Source organism: Coregonus clupeaformis, chromosome 7 (genome assembly GCF_020615455.1).
Source record: "Coregonus clupeaformis isolate EN_2021a chromosome 7, ASM2061545v1, whole genome shotgun sequence".
Lineage (NCBI taxonomy): Eukaryota > Metazoa > Chordata > Actinopteri > Salmoniformes > Salmonidae > Coregonus > Coregonus clupeaformis.
The window spans coordinates 15,128,714-15,149,952 of record NC_059198.1 but is presented as its reverse complement, the minus strand read 5'-3'; the positions used below and the strand labels follow the sequence as shown (position 1 = coordinate 15,149,952).

Genomic DNA, 21,239 nt, shown 5'->3' with positions numbered 1-21,239 from the left:
ATCCAGTGTTAAATCAACACTGAGAGTGTTAAGTTTAACACTGAAAGTGTGGACCCGTATAGACACTTGAACAGTGTTAAATTAACACTCTGCTTAGTGTAAAGCCTTATTTTTATATTTCCCATGGTGCCTTGCCTTTCGAGTGAATTGTAGAGATACCATCCATTACTGCATTTCTTAGTGACAGAGACATGTTTGTTGCATTCATCCATTTTCAGTCCTTTGGAATTCACCAAGTAAGATCCTAAGCGAATATGTTAACATTAAAATGTAATTATTTAACACAATACAATACGTATTTCATAAGGCCTTATTTTGAGGGCCTAGATTTACCCTAATATAGTGGCCTAAAACTCATGGTTTAGAGGCCACAGCAGGCCTGCAAGTCACATTACACTGGCTTGCAAAGTGACGTGTAATTCCTATTGGAATCTAGTGATGTTACGTTTGATACTGGAGCTCTGAGGCATGCGTCAAAATCGCTAAGCAGCTAACTTCAAAGCAGTGTGCCGATGTGTGCATCACTTTATCAGAAGTACGTCATCAATGACGTCCAAAGCTTCGTTTGATCATGTGGGTTTTCCAAAATGCAGGATCCCACTGATTTTGCCGTGGTTCCGGTGCTTTCTTCGATTAAGCTGCTTTCAAACACCGACCTCTACTGGATACGGTACATGTAATTCCATCTGACCGGTTTTTTAGCAGGATTCCCATTGAAGTCACACTATTTTGTGAAACCACACTTTTCTGCACTGTTGTTCAAATACATTTTTTATTTAGTATAGTATAAGCTTCTGTCATAAGCATCCTAAATAATGCCATAGATTCAGTTTTCGAAAAAGAGTAAACTTGAAGGCAAAAAAGGGAAGCATGATGTAAGATGCAAACCTGGTATTCCAGCTGATTATAGGCTATTAAAGCCAACGACTTGCCGCTGCGCAATGGAGTTTTGATAAAATCATTGGAGAAAAAATAATAATCTGATAATCACACGTTGCTATTTATTGCTGACCAGCAGATGTCACTAATTGTGAACAGATAAGGAAGCTCTGAGTAATGAACCTATTTTCGACACAATTGGCTGGAAAGCCTCAATGCTTCAGGAAGCTTAGTTTCCCCGTCACTATTGGAATCCAGCCAGAGTGGGGATAGCCAACCGTTGGAATTTGTAATCACCTGCAACCTGCATTCAGAATGACTCCCAGGGTTGGGAAGACAATGATATAAGACTACCTAAAGCATCTAAACTGGAACAACCATTTCAGTAACGGGTGCAATAAGTCCAAGTAACATATTAGTTTAGAAAATGTATGTAATTTATATTTGAGTAGCAAAATATTAATTAACCAATCAATGTACAAAACATAGATATTGAAACAAACAGTTCTAAAAATCAACCTACAATAGAGCATGCTGGGAAATATGATAATGATGGGCATGGTTTTGGTTCACTCTGTTATTAACAACAACACAGGGGTTATTTTACACCAATGAGTGTTAATTTAACACTTACAGTGTTACTTGTTCTGTTACACTGAAAAATCAACACTAGGTAACACTGGCCAATTTGCTCCGTGGGTGTAAATCCATGAAATTATCTTTGAGTCTGGAGTGAGTAAAAAAATAAAATATATACATTTCCTTTGAGTATATTTTGTACCTGTCCTATACAAATAGTGCACATCAAATTGTGTGTGTGTGTGTTTGTATATCAGTGTATTATATCAGTGTGTTATACACTGTAACATTGGTACGTCACTTTATATCTGTAAGCGTATGTGTACATGTAGTGTGTGTGTGTGTGTGTCTGAGTGGCCGATAAGCTGGCAGGGTGAAGATGAATAACCCGCTTGTGTGCTGTCGCCACCGCAGCTATCAGCACCAGTTTGTCCATTACGCCAGGTCCAACACGGCCTGTCTGTCCATCCGCTCAGCATTGAGATTATTGATTCAATACAAATTGCCATTAGATAATGACCATTAGGGTCGTCTGCGGCCTGGACCCCTCTCTGTCAGTGCCGGGCCCCATGCATCACGACCGTCAGTGGCCCCTGGTCATTGGTACATTGCTCTCAGCTAGGAGATATCGAACGGCGCGCGGCGCAGACTGATCGCTTGCCACAGGGATTCCCTCACAGACGGAGGGGAAAAGGGAGGAAAGGAGCGAGGAGCGGTTTTCCGTGTTGTGACGGGAGGAGGGAAGATCAATCTAAGGGAAAACGAATGTCCACGGCTCTCGATCTCCACTCCCCAATCGTTTTCTCTCTGGGATTATAATTTTTTTTGTCACTCCAAAAGTGTAAACGTGTCAGGTTGAAATGAATGGAGAACCATTGTTGATACATAAAGTAAATTGGAGCCGGAACTTAACGATCGCATTGTGTAAGGTATTGATGTAGTTGGACTCTGAGAGCAGAACAGGGCAGGAAAGTGCACGTGGCTGGTGAAGAGATGCCAGTTTTAGTGCACTTGTTCCGTCATCATAGGGGCTGTGTAGGACACCCCTGGCTCCCACTACATAGGGGGTTAGTTAAGTGCAATTGTTCTGAGACTCGAGGGCCCATGGGGGCCTTTCTCTTGAAGTAAGGTCCGTCTTCATAGGGTTCTGTCTGTTTAGGGGTACATCCCTTCCTTTGATGGGAACAAAGGTACTGTGACGGTGCCCTGGTCAGGACCCCACTGGCCTGTGTGTTGGGTCACATACTGGACAGGGGGAGGGGCTGCTGGCTGGGGACAATGCTACCTTTGTCTGGGGACTGTCATGCCTGGAGGTGCACAGCAAGTAACACACTAGCAGTTCATCATACACACAGTCTCTCTCTCTCACACACACACACACTGCCCTGACTTCTTGGAAGTGTCTTTATAAGTATGTGGGTTCTTCAGCAGTACAGTAGTTGAAGAGGCAGGACACTACAGACACAGGCTGCCTTTGTGTCATAAAGTGGAATGGGAGGATGAACTCCCCTCCCTCTGCACATCTTTACCTCTAACACTCTCCCCCTATGTCACGGACAGAAGAGGACCCAAGAGCGCAAGTTCAAATTCAGAGTTCTTTATTCAAGGTTACAGGCGGGAAGAGGAGTCCCAGGGGTGTCAGGGGTCTTTCAGGGTCCTCCTGTGGGTACCTGTGCTCCGGGGGTCACCAAATGTCCGGGGGTGTCCAGTCCAAGTGCTTAGTGTGTGTGTTCCCCAGTGATGGAGCGGCGTATCGGGCTGAGGGTGGTGAAACGTCTGGGCACGCTCATCTGGTGGTCGGAGACCGGAGGGGCTGAAGATCGGAGAGTAGTCGAGGTCCAGAAGGCAGGTTGGGATAGACGGGCAGTAGAACAAGGAGGCAGTCAAGAAAGGATCGGTATCACAAACAGGAGTCAGAGCGCAGACAGGCAGGTTACTGGTCCGGGTTTGAAGACGATCTGACAGGGCTTGGCTGAAAACCAGGGCTTGATATACTGGGAGAGGTAGTGGGGAAATGCAGTTCAGCTGGCAGAGTAATTAGAACAGAGTGAGGCAAGGTGAGGATGGTGAGTGGGAAATGCAGTGCAGCTGGCCAGGTAACAAGAGCAGAGCAGGGCAGGTGGAGCTAGTTAGGCTGAGTAGAGAGAGGGAGGTGAGCAGAGTGGAAGATAATTGAATGCAATTAATGTTGCTACCAGGGAGAGAGAGTGCTCATGACAGGACCCCCCTCCAAGGGACGGCCCCAGAAGTCCCAAGAACAACATCATGCCGGGAGGGTGGAGGGGAGCAGGCGGCGGGTCAGAACTCCTCCGAGCGGTCCGAGTGAATCTCCTCATCCTCAGAAGGAGCTGGAGGGTCACGGTCGGGAGACAGGACAGGCACTGAGACAGGAGCAGGGCGGGCCGGACGGCTAGGAACCCCTCTTGGACGGCCCCTACGGATTGCAGGCTGATCAGGATGTAGTCGGTGGAAGTCAGTGATAAGGGTCCGGTCCACTATCCTCCTGGCCGGGATCCAGGTCCTCTCCTCTGGACCATATCCCTCCCAATCAACGAGGTACTGGAGACCCCTACCCCTTCGCCTAGAGCGGAGCAGCCGCCGGACGGTGAAGACAGGACCGCCATCTACGAGGCGCGGAGGAGGTGGCGCCGGAGCTGCAGGGACCAGGGGACTTTCATGGACCGGCTTGACCTTGGAGACGTGGAAGGTGGGGTGGACCCGCATGGAAGCGGGCAACTGAAGTCGGACCGCCGTTGGACTGATGACTTTCTGCACAGGAAAAGGACCAATGAAGCGAGGGGCCAGCTTTCGTGATACAACCCGCAGCGGCAGATCCGGGCAGACAGCCAGACCTTCTGACCAACCCGGTAAGTAGGTGCTGGGGTCCTCCGTCGGTTGGCACCGACGGCGTAGCTGGTTCCAGACTTCAGGAGCACAGTGCGAGCCTGGGCCCAAGTGCGGCGGCAGCGGCGGGCATACGCAAGAGCAGACGGACAGGTGGCATCCGCCTCCTGGCTGGCAAACAGTGGAGGTTGATACCCGTAGACACACTGAAAGGGGGAGAGCCCGGTGGAGGAACTGGTGAGTGAATTATGGGCATATTCCACCCAGAGCAGGTGTTGAGCCCAGGCCCGGGGGATTTTGGGAAGCCACACACCTCAGTGCCTTCTCCAGCTCCTGGTTCATGCGTTCAGTCTGGCCGTTTGACTGCGGGTGGAATCCAGACGATAGGCTGGCGGTGGCCCCAAGGAGATGACAGAACTCCTTCCAAAAGGTTGCTGAGAATTGCGGGCCCCGGGTCTGACACTATATCCTGGGGTAGGCCATGGATACGAAACACATGTTCCAGGACCACCTGGGAGGTCTCTTTAGCAGAGGGTAGTTTGGGAAGGGGCACGAAGTGGGTCATCTTACTAAAGCGGTCAACAATGGTAAGGATGACTGTGTGTCCGTCAGAGGGCGGAAGGCCCGTAACAAAGTCCAGTGAAACGTGGGACCAGGGCCTCTTGGGTATGAGTAGGGGTTGCAGCAACCCAGCAGGAGGCTGGTTGGGAGTCTTGTTTCGGTTACAAGTGGGACAAGCTCGGATGAATTCTCGGACATCCCGTCTCATCCCCGCCACCAGAACCGCTGGCGGACCAGATGAAGGGTGCGAGTGATGCCGGGATGACAGGCCAGACGGGATTCGTGCCCCCACTGAATCACAGGTGACCTGAGATTTGCTGGAACAAACAGACGGTTGGGGGCGCTGGTGCTTGGACCTGGCTGGTCCCGAAGAGCCTCCATGACCTGCTTCTCGATCTCCCAGGTGAGGGCCGCTACGACCAAGTGGCTGGGAAGAATGGGAGCTGTCATGGCGGTGGTCTCGTCCTTCTGAAACATCCGGGAAAGAGCATCAGGTTTGATGTTGCGAGATCCCGGGCGGTAGGAGAGCGTAAAATTGAAGCGCGTAAAGAACAGAGACCACCGCTGTTGACGGGAGTTCAGCCTCCTGGCTGTTTGGATATACTCCAGGTTCTTGTGGTCTGTCCACACTACGAATGGTTCCTTTGACCCCTCTAACCAGTGCCGCCATTCTTCAAGGGCGAGCTTGACAGCCAACAGCTCGCGGTTCCCAATGTCGTAGTTGCATTCGGCAGGGGTTAGCCGACGGGAGTAGAAGGCACAGGGGTGCATCTTGCCATCCTCAGCTGCTCTTTTGAGAAAGCACTGCACCCACTCCCACGTCCGAAGCATCTACCTCCACCACAAACTGCCTTGCTGCATCTGGCATCTGGAGGATGGGAGCAGAAGTGAAACATGTCTTGAGGATATTGAAGGCCTTATCAGCAGCTGATGTCCATTGGTACGGTTGTTTAGTGCTGGTTAGCGCCGTGAGGGGTGCAGCCACTGTGCTATAGTTTCTGATGAATCTCCTATAAAAGTTGGCAAAGCCCAGGAACTGTTGCAACTTCTTCCGAGACTCAGGAACTGGCCAGGAAGTGACAGCCGACACCTTCGTGAGATCCATCTGAATGCTGCCCTCGGTCACCACATACCCCAGGAATGAAACGGTCTTGGCATGGAACTCGCACTTCTCTGCCTTCACGAAAAGAGAGTTCTCCAGCAGGCGGCGCAGGACCAACCGGACGTGGTGCGTGTGTTCTGACAGAGTCTTTGAGAATATTAAAATATCGTCAAGGTACACAAATACGAACGTATTTAGCATGTCCCTGAGGATATCATTCACTAGGGCTTGAAAAACTGCTGGGGCATTGGTGAGGCCGAAGGGCATGACGAGATATTCATAGTGGCCGGTTGGTGTGTTGAACGCTGTCTTCCATTCGTCTCCCTCCCTCATCCGCACCAGATGGTAGGCATTGCGAAGGTCCAGCTTAGTGAATACAGTGGCTCCCTGCAGCAGTTCGAAGGCAGACGAAAGTAAGGGCAGTGGGTAGCGATTCTTAACCGTGATGTCGTTCAGACCCCGGTAATCTATGCATGGACGAAGAGAACCGTCCTTCTTGCCGACAAAGAAGAATCCCGCTCCTGCGGGGAAGACGACGGTCTAATTATCCCGGAGGCAAGAGAGTCATTAATGTAGTCCTCCATGGCCTTTCTTTCCGGGGCTGACAGTGAATACAGACGACCCTTGGGAGGTGCTGTGCCAGGCAGGAGATCAATCGCGCAGTCATAGGGTCTGTGTGGGGGGTAGAGATGTCGCCTTGGATTTGTTGAACACCTCTTTCAGGCTGTGGTAACAGGCCGGAACATTGGATATGTCGGAGGTAGCGCTAGATCCTTCCCCGGTGAACGGGCAGGGTGGCCCCCCTTAAACAGGTCTGGTGACAACTCCTTCCCCACTCACGGACTGTTCCTGTCTCCCAGTCGATGTGGGGGTTGTGCTGACGGAGCCACGGGTATCCAAGAATGAGTGGTTGGCCAGGTGAGTGTAGGAGGTGAAACTGGATGGACTCCTGGTGGTTTCCTGACAGCAGGATTGTCACAGGGGCGGAGATATGAGTGACAGTGCCAAGATGATGCCCATCCAGGGCTCGTGCAGGAATGGGTTGTGTCAGTTGATGATGGTTCACGCCCAGTTGCTGTGCAAGCTCAGGGTCCATGATGTTTGCTTCGGCTCCGGAATCCACAAGGGCGGCCAATGTATGAGTCTTGTCAGAAAGCTGAAGGCGGAGATGAAGCAGGGTCTTTCGGATGGAGGGAGACTGAAGGCTTGTTGAGCTCACCCGGATCTCCCCTACACCTGGTGAGCTGCGGCTTTTGCCGGACAAGTAGCGACACGGTGATTCTCGCCACCACAGTAGAGGCAAAGGTTGGAGCTTAGACGGCGCCGACGCTCCTCGGGAGTCAGAGAGGCACGGCCAATCTCCATGGGCTCAGGCTGATTGAGTTGGCTATGGGACTTGACAGGCAGGGGCTGGACAGAAGCGGTATCGACCCGAGTACGGATGGCAGGTTGACTGAGACGGCCCTTCTCCCTCCTCCGGGTCTGTATACGGCGGTCAATGCGAACGGCAAGGTCAATGGCGGCATCAAGCGTTGAGGGCGGGTCATGGGAAACAAGCTCGTCCTTGATATAGTCCGCCAGGCTATGGAGGAAGGCTTGCACCAGTGCCTCTGGGTTAAACGAGCTTTGACTGGCCAGGGTACGAAAGTCAATGGAGAAGTCTGCCACTGTCCGATTGCCCTGACGGATGGTGAGCAGAGCTTGTGACGCTTCGGCTGTTGGCGAGCCTAGGTCAAAGACCTTTAACATCTCCTCCTCAAAGGCACTGAAGGAGGCACAGGCTGGGGTTTGCCGGGTCGAATTCGCCGTTCCCCACAACCGAGCTCGACCGGTGAGATGTGTGATGACATACCCCACCTTGGCTCCCTCTGTTGAGAAAGTCCTGGGCTGTAGTGCAAACTGGATTCGGCAGCTGCTCAAGAATGGTCTTACTTGCTTCTGGTTGCCATCAAAACGTTCGGGTTCCCAATCCTTGGTTCAGGAGCGTGGGGATCTGGTGGCAGCACTGCCGGGCCTGCAGCATTGGGACCTCCAGCGGAGGGATGAAGGAGTATCGGTGGTACAGGAACAAAAGGACCAGGGGGGGTGCAGGTGGAGTAGCCGGGCTTGAGAGTAGTTGCAGGGCTTGGGCTAGCTGTTGTTGCTGCAGTTGGAACTGTTGTTGCTGCTGGTTGAATAGCTGGAGAAGGGAAGCGATGTCGCCAGCCATCCGATTTATGTCTCCCTCAGAGCGTTCCAGTCGCTGTAGGGCAGTCCTCTCTGGCTCTTCCTCCATCGTGGTCAGGGAGTGCGCTGGGTCCATGATGGTCAGATCGTTCTGTCACGGACAGAAGAGGACCCAAGAGCGCAAGTTCAAATTCAGAGTTCTTTATTCAAGGTTACAGGCGGGAAGAGGAGTCCCAGGGGTGTCAGGGGTCTTTCAGGGTCCTCCTGTGGGTACCTGTGCTCCGGGGGTCACCAAATGTCCGGGGGTGTCCAGTCCAAGTGCTTAGTGTGTGTGTTCCCCAGTGATGGAGCGGCGTATCGGGCTGAGGGTGGTGAAACGTCTGGGCACGCTCATCTGGTGGTCGGAGACCGGAGGGGCTGAAGATCGGAGAGTAGTCGAGGTCCAGAAGGCAGGTTGGGATAGACGGGGCAGTAGAACAAGGAGGCAGTCAAGAAAGGATCGGTATCACAAACAGGAGTCAGAGCGCAGACAGGCAGGTTACTGGTCCGGGTTTGAAGACGATCTGACAGGGCTTGGCTGAAAACCAGGGCTTGATATACTGGGAGAGGTAGTGGGGAAATGCAGTTCAGCTGGCAGAGTAATTAGAACAGAGTGAGGCAAGGTGAGGATGGTGAGTGGGAAATGCAGTGCAGCTGGCCAGGTAACAAGAGCAGAGCAGGGCAGGTGGAGCTAGTTAGGCTGAGTAGAGAGAGGGAGGTGAGCAGAGTGGAAGATAATTGAATGCAATTAATGTTGCTACCAGGGAGAGAGAGTGCTCATGACACCCTATCTTTTTCTGATTCTTCTCTTCTGCTCTTCCCTTCCTGTTGTTTGGTTGTTCAAATGTGTTACAAGAAAATATAAAGATACTCTAACAATGATTTGTTTCTCCCAGACCTCTCAAAGTCAAGTCTGTATTTATCCCCCTCTTTTGTTCCCATCTCTCTCTCTCTCTCTCTCTCTCTGTATTCCCCCTAAGGCAGAGGTCTCTCTCCCACTCTCTGCTCAGGAATGTAATAAGACGGGTTCCTTTTGGTCAGGATATTGTGTCTGTCTCTCTTATTTTAAATTGCTCTCAGAAAGGCCCTTCAGAGGCCACCACACTACACTGTTGTCTTTGTGAGAGGGCCAGATGTTGACTTCATCCCCGGAGGATTCCATGTCAGTCTGCCTTTTTTTTTCTTCTTCTCTTTTTCTTTACCCCTCTCTCATCCCCCTTTAACCGTCCACTTACCCCTTTATACTGGTCAGTGTGTAAGACAGAAAGAGAGAGAGAGGGGGGGGGGAGTGAGAGCGAGAGAAAGCAGGGTGTCTCATGCTCACTAGATATAATGCTTCGCTGGAGTTGTAAAGCCCTGGCATTTGAGATGCTTTGAGTGAACTTCGGATTTTCTCGCCCCCTCCCCCCGTCCCTCCCCCCATAAGCCTCAGATTGGAAGTTGCCACGGCAGCACAACTGTCAGCACTTGTCACAGAGGGGCAGGAGCCCCAATGTGATGTGAAGTGACAGGGTTTTATTTGAAAAGCCTGTTCAGATCGGACACTGAGACTCACAAGTCTCCTGTTTATTCCTCAGAGTACAAATTTGAACAGAAGAAAAAGGAATGGAGAGGATGAATATGAAACAATGGGAGGAGATAGAAAGTTAGCGAGAGAGAGGGAAAATTATTGGGGAAACAATGATGGATGATAACAGAAAAGAAAGCTAAGAAAATATATGATGAGGAAGGAACTTCAGTAGGGATTTAATGGACTTGGCACGACACTTTACAAAGTAAATATTAAGTCTCTGTCAACTATTGACCTCTGTGTGATTTGGTCCTTATTTTGAATGTTCCTTATCCATTAGAGACATGTTTTCCCCACTCTGTCATGTGCATACATACATGATGTGTGCAACAGAAAGAGTTAACTTTCTCCAACTGTTGTTAATTGCTTCCTACTGCTTCCTCCTTTGTGACACTCAGAGTATGTGAGCAGAGTTGAGCGGTCGGCAATCCCGCTCATCGCTCATGGAGTGGTGCGCTACAAAAACGCTCTGCGCTCACAAGAAATAAAACTGCCGCTCCAAATTCACTCCATTCATTAAAATCACAAGTTGACCAACACCCATCTATTTTTGTGACTACTTGGACCTACCATTTGATTTTTAAGTATTGAAACCAAACCATATGATTTGAATGAAAAGTATTTTAATAAACATGAAAAGGTGAATGTAAGAATCACACATAATTTCAAATAGGCTACTTGTCAAATTAAACAGCATATAAACACTGTAAATAGGTCAGGGACATTAAGCACTCAACATTTAAACAACATTTCATTGTATTAAATCATTATAGTCTATAAATTGTGCATATAGGCTGTGACTTACTTAGAATTAAATACAAATTAAACAAAAAATGCCTTATTAGGCTCAGTGCCTTTGAATCCATTATTAAAAACACGAGTTTGGCCAGAGTCTGTGGCTTCAGGTTCATGCGATGGTGCCTGGAGAGCAGGCCAGCAGCGGAGAATATCCTCTCCACGCTTGCAGAGCCACTGGGGATACTAAACACCCTTTTGGCCACTTGCCAGGCTGGACAGGGATGCAGGGTTGTATAATTTTTTTTATAGATAGGCCTAAAGGTTTTTAGGCAAAATAACTCAATCAAAATGGAAAGCTCCTTGAAAGTTGGAATATGCCAGGCCTATTGTGCCAAAATCAATTATTATTATAATATAACATCTGATTTTTAGTTTATAAATACTTTGCTACAATGACACACTTAGCATTTTTAGCATTTGCACATAGTAAGTACACCATCATGCTTTCGGGATTCGTGTCTTTTCAGATTCCACAATGATTCTTTAGTTGTGGACACTACATCACCGCACTCCCTCTCTTGCTCCTGGTCCTCATCTTTGTAAGTCACCTTGATTTTGCACCTGTGTGTTTGATCAGTTTCTTTATGAAAATATTTAGCGAACTTCATGACAGTAGCTTAAGCAAGGGGCTATGGCAGCACACAAGTACACTATAAATGCATGCTGGGCCAGGCATGCCCTGAGCTCGTGAAGTGAGTGCTACTGGAGCGAAATTGGAGCGGGCGAGAAGGCTGACGCTCCAGCCTTTGGGAATCTCGCTCCGTGCTCCAGTCAAATTAGGCACACTCCACAACTCGCTCCGCTCCAGCTCCGCTCCGCTCACATACCTCGATAACACTGCACCTATTCTGGGTCCCTTGGCCACCTTGTGGTGCTCACCAGTCACTACACGCCTGGTTAGAGCAGCTTCAGTACAGACAAAATACTGTTGACTCATACCGGTCTTGATTCATAGTGAATTATTGAATCATAATGAATCAATTGAATCATAACAAATCACATTGAATCCAGATTTACATGTGATTGACCACTGCTTGTTTCCTCTCTCAGCATATCAACAACGACCACATCCACGGGGAGAAGAAGGAGTTTGTGTGTCACTGGGATGAATGTTCGCGGGAACAGAAGCCCTTCAAGGCCCAGTACATGCTGGTGGTCCACATGAGGAGACACACCGGGGAGAAACCACACAGATGCACCGTAAGAACGCTCCCACAACACTCTCACAGTGTTTATTTTACGTCCATGGGCTTAGATACATAAAGAGATAGCTGTTGTTAGATGGCTTTGAGTATGTGATGATGGTGCATCCTTACATTTAATAAACAGTCTGTCACACTTCTACCTTCGTCAGTTATATATATTGTTGAGGTAACTGGTCTCTGCCAGGATGAAGCGTTAGAGCTGTGTTTGATGAGTGTGTGGTTTCCCACTCCTCCTCGCTCTCTTTTCTCATTCTTCTTCTTCTTCTGTGCAGTTTGAGGGATGTCCCAAGGCCTACTCTCGCCTGGAGAACCTGAAGACCCATTTGCGCTCCCACACTGGAGAGAAGCCGTACGTCTGTGAACACGAGGGCTGCAACAAGGCCTTCTCCAACGCCTCAGACAGAGCCAAGCACCAGAACCGCACACACTCCAACGAGGTACACACACACACACACACACATAAACACACATGTTCACTCACAGCACGCACACACACACACAGCTCAGCAACAAGTAATCTCCCTACACCACTGACTAAGCAGTTCATTGCTGGAGGCCTTTAGAAACAGAAGCATCCTGTCACTGGCCCCATCTGTTCTCCTCTCTCCTTCCAGAACATAGAATGAAATAGAACAGTATACTAATATAATATTCTATACTAATAATATAATGCATCTCTATGTTCCAGAAACCCTACGTGTGTAAGATCCCTGGCTGCACCAAGCGCTACACAGACCCCAGCTCCCTACGCAAGCACGTAAAGACTGTGCACGGGCCAGAGGCGCACGTGACCAAGAAGCAGCGCAGCGACGCCTACCCACGACCCCCGCCACAGTCCCGGGAGGGGGGAAACGGACAGGGCCGGTCGCCAGGGCAAGTAGGGGGGTACGCAGACCAAAGGGAGTACAACCACGCTACCTCGAAACAGGATGAATGTCTGCAGGTCAAGTCCATCAAGACGGAGAAGCCTATGGTGAGCCCCTCTCTGAGGGCACACAGTAACACACACTGCATGATGGGATAACCCTAGAAATAGAATTACTGCTGTTGGTCCACCCATCACGGAATGTTAAATTGGATGGGGATGCCCGTTCTAGTAATTATATTTCTATGGGGATAGCAGCCCATCTCTATCTGAAATGTCACCTTAATAGTTTCTAACAATGCTCTACTGAGTGTACAAAACATTAAGAACACCTGCTCTTTCCATGCCATAGACTGACCAGGTGAATCCAAGTGAAAGCTATGATCCCTTATTGATGTCACTTGTTAAATCAGTGTAGATGAAAGGAAGGAGACAGGTTAAAGAAGGATTTTTAAGCCTTGACACAATTGAGACATGGATTGTGTCTGTCTGCCATTCAGAGGGTGAATGGGCAAGACAAACGATTTAAGTGCCTTTGAACGGGGTATGGTAGTGGGTGCCAGGCGCACTGGTTTGTGTCAAGAACTGCAACGCTGCTGGGTTTTTCACGTTCAACAGTTTCCCGTGTGTATCAAAAGTGGTCCACCACCCAAAGGACATCCAGCCAACTTGACACAAATGTGGGAAGCATTGGAGTCAACATGGGCCAGCATCCCTGTGGAACGCTTTCGACACCTTGTAGAGTCCATGCCCTGACGAATTGAGGCTGTTCTGATGGCAAAAAAGGAGGGGTGCAACTAAATATTAGGAAGGTGTCCCTAATGTTTGGTACACTCAGTGTATATTCACTTTAACTCTAACCATGTAGTATACCATGATGCTCACTTAAACCTAACCTGATTACTGGGACGTCAGCCAGGGATGTCTACAGCACATGAGTTTTATGTGTGATCTAACCTCTTCGAATAACCCTATAACAAATGAATGTTTTCTTCTGTCCAATGCTCCGTGCATTACTCTTCCCTCTCTCTCTATGGACAGTGGGTAATCAGGTGAGATAGGTGTCCTTTCATGTTGCCATGTTGCATTTGTAAAAACCCTCGTGTCTCACTCACCTTGTTAACATCCTTTCAGTAGCCATTTCATCCAAAATGAGTCTGTTTTCCTCTTATCCTCCTCCCTTATGGCATCATCATTTTGCTCATTAGTCATCTTTACAAAACTGTCCACGGTCGCTGCCATTATGTTAAAAAAAATTTACACACTTCACATTGCAATGTGGCAATGAGAAATTGTCTTAATTCTCATGAAAACATTTTCTTATTTTGGAGAGTCATGTTTGCCCAAAGCAAGTTAAATGCCTTGGGGCAGAACTAAGTACATTTCCAACAGTGTTTATGTGTATTAAAAGTATGCCCAACACTGCCTAGGGCTCTATTGTGCAGCCAAATGCATTTGGTGGAATCCGGCCCATTCAAACTAAAGGAAAGGAATGTCTCGCTTTGCAGTTTTGCACCGTGCCAAAAAGTGATTATTTTTCTCTTCACTGATCTCCATTTTGGGTAAATCAGAGTAAACAACCCTATTAGGCCTTAGTCAGTCTGAAAAGAAGCCTTTGTCCACCCCCTCCCCCACCCCCTTGTCTGAAAATAGTCTAAACCCCACTACCTCCTCAGGAGTGTTTGTTATAGAGTCTGGACCGGTCCATTGGACGGCACACAGGGGAGGCGTTACTCATGCTTCCGTAATTCACTTGACATTGTTTACAAAACAGAAGACATTGGACAAACCCACAGCTCTGAGAGAGTAAAGTTTGTCTGTGTTTATGTCTAATGCTGTAATGACAGTTAAGTGCAAACCTGGTCTATAGATATGAAGGTGGTATTAGGTCATGCACAGACTGAATGCGTTAATATGACCAATCACAATCAGCAATGTCTTTGTGTTATTGTTTACTCCTGTGGAAAGCATGTCCCAGGCAGCTGCATCACATGGTGTCATCATGTGTTTTAATCATATGGCTCAGACCTTTGAGAAAATGAATGTGTCCTCAATGTGTCACATGTAGTTGGTAATAATCGAGCTCTATACTTCTTCTCATCCCTTCCCGTTTTTTTTTCTTCTCTCTCTTACATCTGTTTTCATCTTTTACTTGATCCCCCACCCCACCGCAGACGTCTCAGCCAAGCCCTGGCGGTCAGTCTACATGCAGCAGTGACCAGTCCCCCATCTGCACCTATCCCAGCCATGGAGTCCAGCTTGCTGTGAGGGGAGGGGTGGTGGGACTGGGCGAGGGGCCGGGAGAGGAAGACGAGGAGCTGGAGGAGGAGGAGGAGGAGGGGTTGGAGGAATTGGAGGGGGGCCGTGACGCCCCCATCATGGATTCCACGGTGTCGACAGCCACGGCGGCTACGTTGGCGCTGCAGGCAAGGAGGAACGTGGGCCGGCCCATGAGATGGATGGAGCACATGAAGATGGAGAGGCTGAAGCAGGTGAATGGAGGAGGTGGAGCCCTCATGCCCAGGCTGGGCCCCCTGTCCCCCACACCGCCACCCAAGGGACCTGCCGTGCTGGGTAAGGATCCACCATGCTCATATCCACAACCCTGTCTGGGTCCTCTGAGGCCATGCTTATGTTACACAAAGAATAATAGTGTTTTATTACAGGGACTTATGCTGAGAAGTGTGTTTTACACACTTGACTCCATGGACATTCAATATTGGTAAAGGCCAATAGATATGTAAAATAATATTGACACTAATTTTGGGTTGTGAAAAGAACTCCAAATGTCTCAGCAGATCGCGGTTTGATTACCTGGAATTTCCCCCCCTGCAGATCGGACTTGAATTGACAGGCTTAACATATGTTCCGCTGGAAATCAGAATCAAACCCATATCATATCACATCATATATCACATCAGTGATTAGAGCATGTAATAGAATTTCATGGCCAAACTGTGCCAGTTGTGTTTGTGAGAAGGTTGCATCTGTTTGAGGGATCTCTCCTCACTTATATTGTGCTCATCTTTCTCTTTCTCCACCCTCTCTTTGTTCCCCCCCCTACACACTTCCACCCTTGTTCTGTCTCTCTCTCTTTTCCTCTCTCTCACTCCCCCCCCTCTCTCACTCCTCAGGTCCATGCCTGGGCAGATTATCCCAGCCCCAGCCTCCTCCTCGTCCCGAGCTGGGCAGCACAGAGCTGACGGTGCTCAGCCTGCTCCGTGGCATTGAGCACGGTGACCGGCGGGACAGCAGTGGCAGCGCCACCAGTTCAGCCTACCTGAGCAGCAGCCGGCGCTCCTCGGGCATCTCGCCGTGCTTCTCGTCGCGGCGCTCCAGCCAGGCGTCCCAGAGCGAGGCAGCCAACACCCCTGGTCACCACCGCCGCCACCACAACCTTAGCTCCACCGACTCCTACGACCCCATCTCCACCGACGCCTCACGCCGTTCCAGCGAGGCCAGCCAGTGCGGGGGAGGAGTGTTTGTGGGTGGAGGGTGGGCGGGCGTCGGGGGAGGGTCCAAGGGGATGCTCAACCTTACGCCGGCGCAGCACTACAACCTGAAGGCCAAGTACGCTGCTGCCACAGGCGGCCCACCCCCCACTCCGCTGCCCAACATGGAGCGCATGAGCCTGAAGACCCGCATGGCCATGATGGGCGATGGCCAGGATGGAGGTGGAGGCAACCACGCGCTGCCCCCGCTGGTCAGGCCGCGCCGCTGCAGCGACGGCAGCACCACCAATGGGTACGGGGGCCACGGCGGGTACCGAGACTACCGGCGAAGCGGCTTCTACCCCGGCGAGGGCCCGGGGAACGGCCCGGACCGGAGGGCCAGCGACCCCGTGCGGACCCACCCTCAGCAAATCCACCCGGAGTTCTTCGGGCTGCCCCAGGTCCAGCGCTTCAGCAGCCTCAACAACATCCACCCACTTCCCCCTCTATCAGGCCTCCAGAACCCCACAGCGGAGGGCCGCAGTTTCAGCCTGCAGAACTACACACGCTCTGAGGGGAATCTCCAGAGAGGGGGCCTGCTTTCCTCTCCCTGCCCCCCCAGCATCCTGGAGCATGTGGCCCTGGAGGCCCTGGCCATGGAGGAGGAGGGAGCCCTGCTGCTGGGGGATGAGGACATGCTGCCTGACGACCTGGTGCAGTACCTCCGCTCTCAGGACATCCGCTCACAGGACCAGGCAGACTCCTACAACAACCACCTGGAGAACCATGTGGCTGGGGACAACGGCCATCTCCCTGGAGGGGAGTTACAGGACCAAGGCCCAGGGCTGAACCAGTGCTTCCACAGTCTCCAGCAGCACCACCAACAGCAGCAGGGCCTGGAGAGAGAGGGCCCCAGTAAAGACGGCATGCCCATTCAATGGAACGAGGTGAGCTCAGGGAGTGCTGAGAGGTCTCCCCAGAGGCAGCCCCAGGTCCAGGCCCAGCAGAGGTGTGGCCGATGGGCCACCACAGAGCAGCACCAAGGTCTGGGTGCCGGTTCGCCGTTCGGGAGGTTTGGGAACATGGTGGTGCAGCAGCAACAACAGACGGTTACTACCAGAGACTTCCAGAACCGCTGTGCCCAGCCAGGCCAGCCCCAGCCCCTATGCAGAGTCAATGGCGGGGTGAAGCTAGAGGCGACCACCCACTCCTGCATGGAGATGAAAGGGAACGGCCACAACCCCACACACACTTTCGGCCGGCCTGACTTCTCCCAGATCTCTGTGGGGCCTCTGCCCCAGGGCTACAGCCAGCAGCAGTACCAGACCCAGAACCATGGAACCTCCAGGCAGATTGGAGATAACCTGCTCCTTAGCCGGGCCTCCATGGACAGCCTCTCCAGCCTCTCGCAGGCCTCAGCGCTCCACCACCACCCCCAGGCCCCCGCCCCTCGCCTGCAGCAGGCCAACAGCAGCTACAGGCACCCCGCCAGACCACAGCAGTACCTGAATGCCCAACAGAGCACCACCAATGGTAGCCATGTCAACCTTACCCAGCAGAACCTCACCAAGCAGCAGCAGAGTCTGAGGAACCAAGTCAGTCACTGCTCCCTGGCCCACCAGGTGTCCGGGCTGAAGCTGGAGGCTCCCGACCAGGGCTACCTGGACCAGGGCTTCAGCGACCAGGCTGTGTGCTTTGACCCGGTGGAGACCAAGGCCTTCTCTCCACTGGAGGAGCAGTGTCTGCTGGAGACCATGACCGAGCAGGTGGGACTAGGCGGGGATTCCTCGGTCCCGGCCTCCCTCCTCTCCCCGGCGGCTGACCAGGTGACAAGCACGGTGGACAGCCGCGTGGGTGGCTCGGCCAACGTGCTAAACAACGTGTTGGCACTGGATTTCGGAGCCATGATAGAGGACGTGGGGGTAGGCTACAACCAGGGTAGTCTGGTGTCGGGGGTGATCAGACCCTCCATCTTCCAGGGCGTGTCCCGGAACTCGTCCCGCCTCACCACACCCCGGGCCTCCGCCACCTTCCACAGCACCGCGGTCATGATGCCCTGCAACCTGAGCAATATGGCCATCGGGGACATGAGCTCCCTGCTCACCACCCTCGCTGAGGAGAGCAAGTTCCTAGCCATCATGCAGTAACTATCTCCCTCCTTCCTTTATTCCATCCCTCCCTCCCCTAAAAGGAAATAGAGGAAAAAACTGATGCATGTAAAGAGGGAAAAAGTCGGCAACGCTTAAGACAAAGCGACAAATTACGAGTTTATTATACTTACATAGTGTTCCCCGAAACAAATTTGTTGCCAAACTGATTTATTTTATAAAATGTCATCCCCTCTCTTCCGAGACAGGGGAAGTGACAAAAAGTATATATAGATATATTCCTTTTCTGGAATGAAGGCTATTTTTGGAAGCCCTTCCCTTTGTGTTACGATGGTGAGCGAGTGAGGCCTCTGATGGCCTCTCTGGTCTCGTCCCTTTGAAACAGTATTCTGTGTATCGTCGCTGTTTTTTTGCTGTACACTGTTGGTATAAATGCATGTTGTATTCAAGGTCAAACATAAACACTGTCTTTATAAGTACGTAGACTAGCACGTGCCAAGTATCTAATCCTATTGGATGTGCCATTTACCATAATGGTGCAACGGATGCCCATGGTGTTATCTTTCTATAATGACTTGCTTTTTAAAATGATATTTACACCTTTGCTATCGTCATTTTGTTAGTATGTTACTTTTGCGAATATGTAAATGTTAGTGTTTCAGTGCTTCTACCAAGTCTTACCAATTGGTGGTGTGTGTTTGACAGAGTATTCCTATAATATGGTATTGAGCCCACATTTAAAAGGACCAGCCTTCAAAGTCTTAGAATTCACACAAGCGCCATAAGTAACCCTTTAGTTCATACTCCAATGGCTTGATTTACAATGTCTGTAATGGGACTCACAGGTGTATATAACAATGTGTTTTTTTATATTTTCTTTGTGAGAATAAGATTCTTGCTGTCAGATACCACAGATCATCCATTAATTCTAAGCGCAGCATATGATTCACAGACAGAAAGGGTAGCATTTGTATGTTTTCTGTTTGTTTTTTATCCTCCATTGTATTTCACCATTTTAGAAATGTGATCCTTATGTCTATTAGACATTCAAATAGTGGATAATCCATATTCTATTCTCCAAAGGAGTACAGTACAGCACTATGGAGTGCAGTGACTCTTTCAACAGTGTTAGTATCGCCTTGCAGTCTCACATGACAGTGTGTACAGTATATTAAATAGTTTCCTTAGTCTTCAGTGGCAAGACAATGAGGTACGGAATCGTTTTGGTGTTTTTTGGTACTTTTTGTCTTTTGTAGCTGTGCATCAATGGTGTTTTGTTTTGAAAGAGGTAAGAATTCATTCCCTTGTCAAAGGACCAGAGGGAATGGCCATGAGGTATGTGCCTTAAAATCTGCCTGTCGGAAAAGAAAAAGATCACTGCCAATCTTCCATTGTTAATTATGAAAAAATATACACATTAAGTGTTTTGTGAGACCTGTAAAATTTACATAAACATTTATATTAAAAAAAGGATTATCGAAAAGTTTGAGATGTGTAAAATGCATCTTTTTTTTCTTCTTTTTTTTTCTTCACATTTTCTTGCCTTTTTTTTTTTTTTTTTATACCTGTAAATACATTATTCTTTCTGTAGGTTTAGCTCAGATATGAGGATGAGGCACGAGAGGCCAATAAATAAATTACTCTTAAAGCAGGGATTCCCAGACCCTGCTTCTAGTCCTGGCAGATTTGGCTCTGAGTGGTGCACAGAGTGCCCAGCACTGCCTGTCTGCCAGAAGAGCCACTGCTATTTTATAACTGACCACAAATGTTTGTATGGTTTTAATAAAAAAAGGAAATTATATTTCAAGTCTCCTGTCTTGCATGTGTGCTGGTTTGGATACGATATGAAACACACTCAGATGGATAAGGGACCGATCTTCCATAGGTTACATGGGTTTGTTGGACTTAGCGAAAGGTCATCAACCCACCACAACACATAAGTAAATGGGATAGAATGAACCATTCATTGACCGAACGTCACTGCCATTTCTGCATGAGACAAACCACATTACTAAGAATTACTACATTACTAAATCACTGCCCTTGAAATGGGATTAAATCACTAAACAATGTATGTATAAACCTCAGGTTCAGATTGAAAGCTTCTGTACTCTCAAATCAAATGTCGTGCCAACATATTGGGTTAATGTCTAGCGCCAAACACTTTTTGTTATCTAAGAGGATAAATTACACACACCAAAGGGAAATGCAACTTGCTAGGCCACTGGTCGAACTCACTGACCATCTGTATCAAACTATGTACCCTCTATTCTTACACATTGAATTAAGGAGAAGCACATATTCTGTGCTTTTGTTGCCCCCTTCTGATCATGAGTAAGAATTACATTTAAATTACAAACTCCCTGAATTGCATAAAGGAATGAATTTACCTTTAGGTTTGTCCAAAAATATTGTCATATCTTCTCAATTGGCTTTTAATTGTATATATAACCAAATACCGTGACACAGGGTAGTCTTGGTAGAAAATCCCCAATCTTCTGTGATGCACTAAGATTATTTTCTTTTGACCAACGGTTTTCCCTCCATAGAGTCTCTGTGGCTCCAGTCCAGAGATCAAAGGCAATGGCTCATCAGTCCCCTTGTGAATCTCTCTGATTGCCCTCTTCACCATCTCCCATTTCACAATGCCCATAATTCACCCAATCCTTTAACATGGCAACCCAACCCATCAGCATCCATTTCAAGCCCTTTAGGTGCCCTTGACATAAGTAGAGCCGGGCTTCACATCATTTTACCTTTCCACTGGATATTGAGACTTTTTAGATGGGTAGACCCTTTCCTAAATGCTCTTACCACTGCAATCACTGAGAGAAAATGGAGGACTCACAAAAGGGTACCCACTACCTAGCGTCAGAAGATTTCAGCAAAGAGGAGAGCTATAAATCGTTCCAACTGGCCACATGAGATGGGCTCTTTGGCTTTGAAGCTTGCAGGCTACACATGTTTCAGACAAGACCAGTTCCCTTTAGAGAGACATTTCTCTCCTTCTTGACTCTGCCTCTAGCTCTATGTCTCCTCAGTCTACCTCAGACTCAAATGGTTGGGGGAGTGTCAGGGGCCAGGTTGGTGCT

At 49.4% G+C, this 21,239-nt stretch overlaps 1 protein-coding gene across 3 annotated transcripts in view; it reads left to right on the top strand.

Moving 5' to 3' along the window:
- The window catches only part of LOC121569923 (transcriptional activator GLI3-like), a 146,164-nt gene extending 126,216 nt beyond the window's left edge, over window positions 1-19,948 (top strand). For all 3 annotated transcript variants that reach the window (XM_041881266.2, XM_041881267.2, XM_041881265.2), the window contains exons 11-15: window positions 11,589-11,738; window positions 12,016-12,180; window positions 12,432-12,716; window positions 14,783-15,182; window positions 15,743-19,948. In XM_041881266.2, the coding sequence (XP_041737200.1) occupies window positions 11,589-11,738; window positions 12,016-12,180; window positions 12,432-12,716; window positions 14,783-15,182; window positions 15,743-18,186 (3,444 nt within the window). In that variant the 3' untranslated portion in view covers window positions 18,187-19,948. The remainder of the gene's footprint in view (window positions 1-11,588; window positions 11,739-12,015; window positions 12,181-12,431; window positions 12,717-14,782; window positions 15,183-15,742) is intronic.
- The last annotated feature ends 1,291 nt before the right edge of the window (window positions 19,949-21,239 follow it).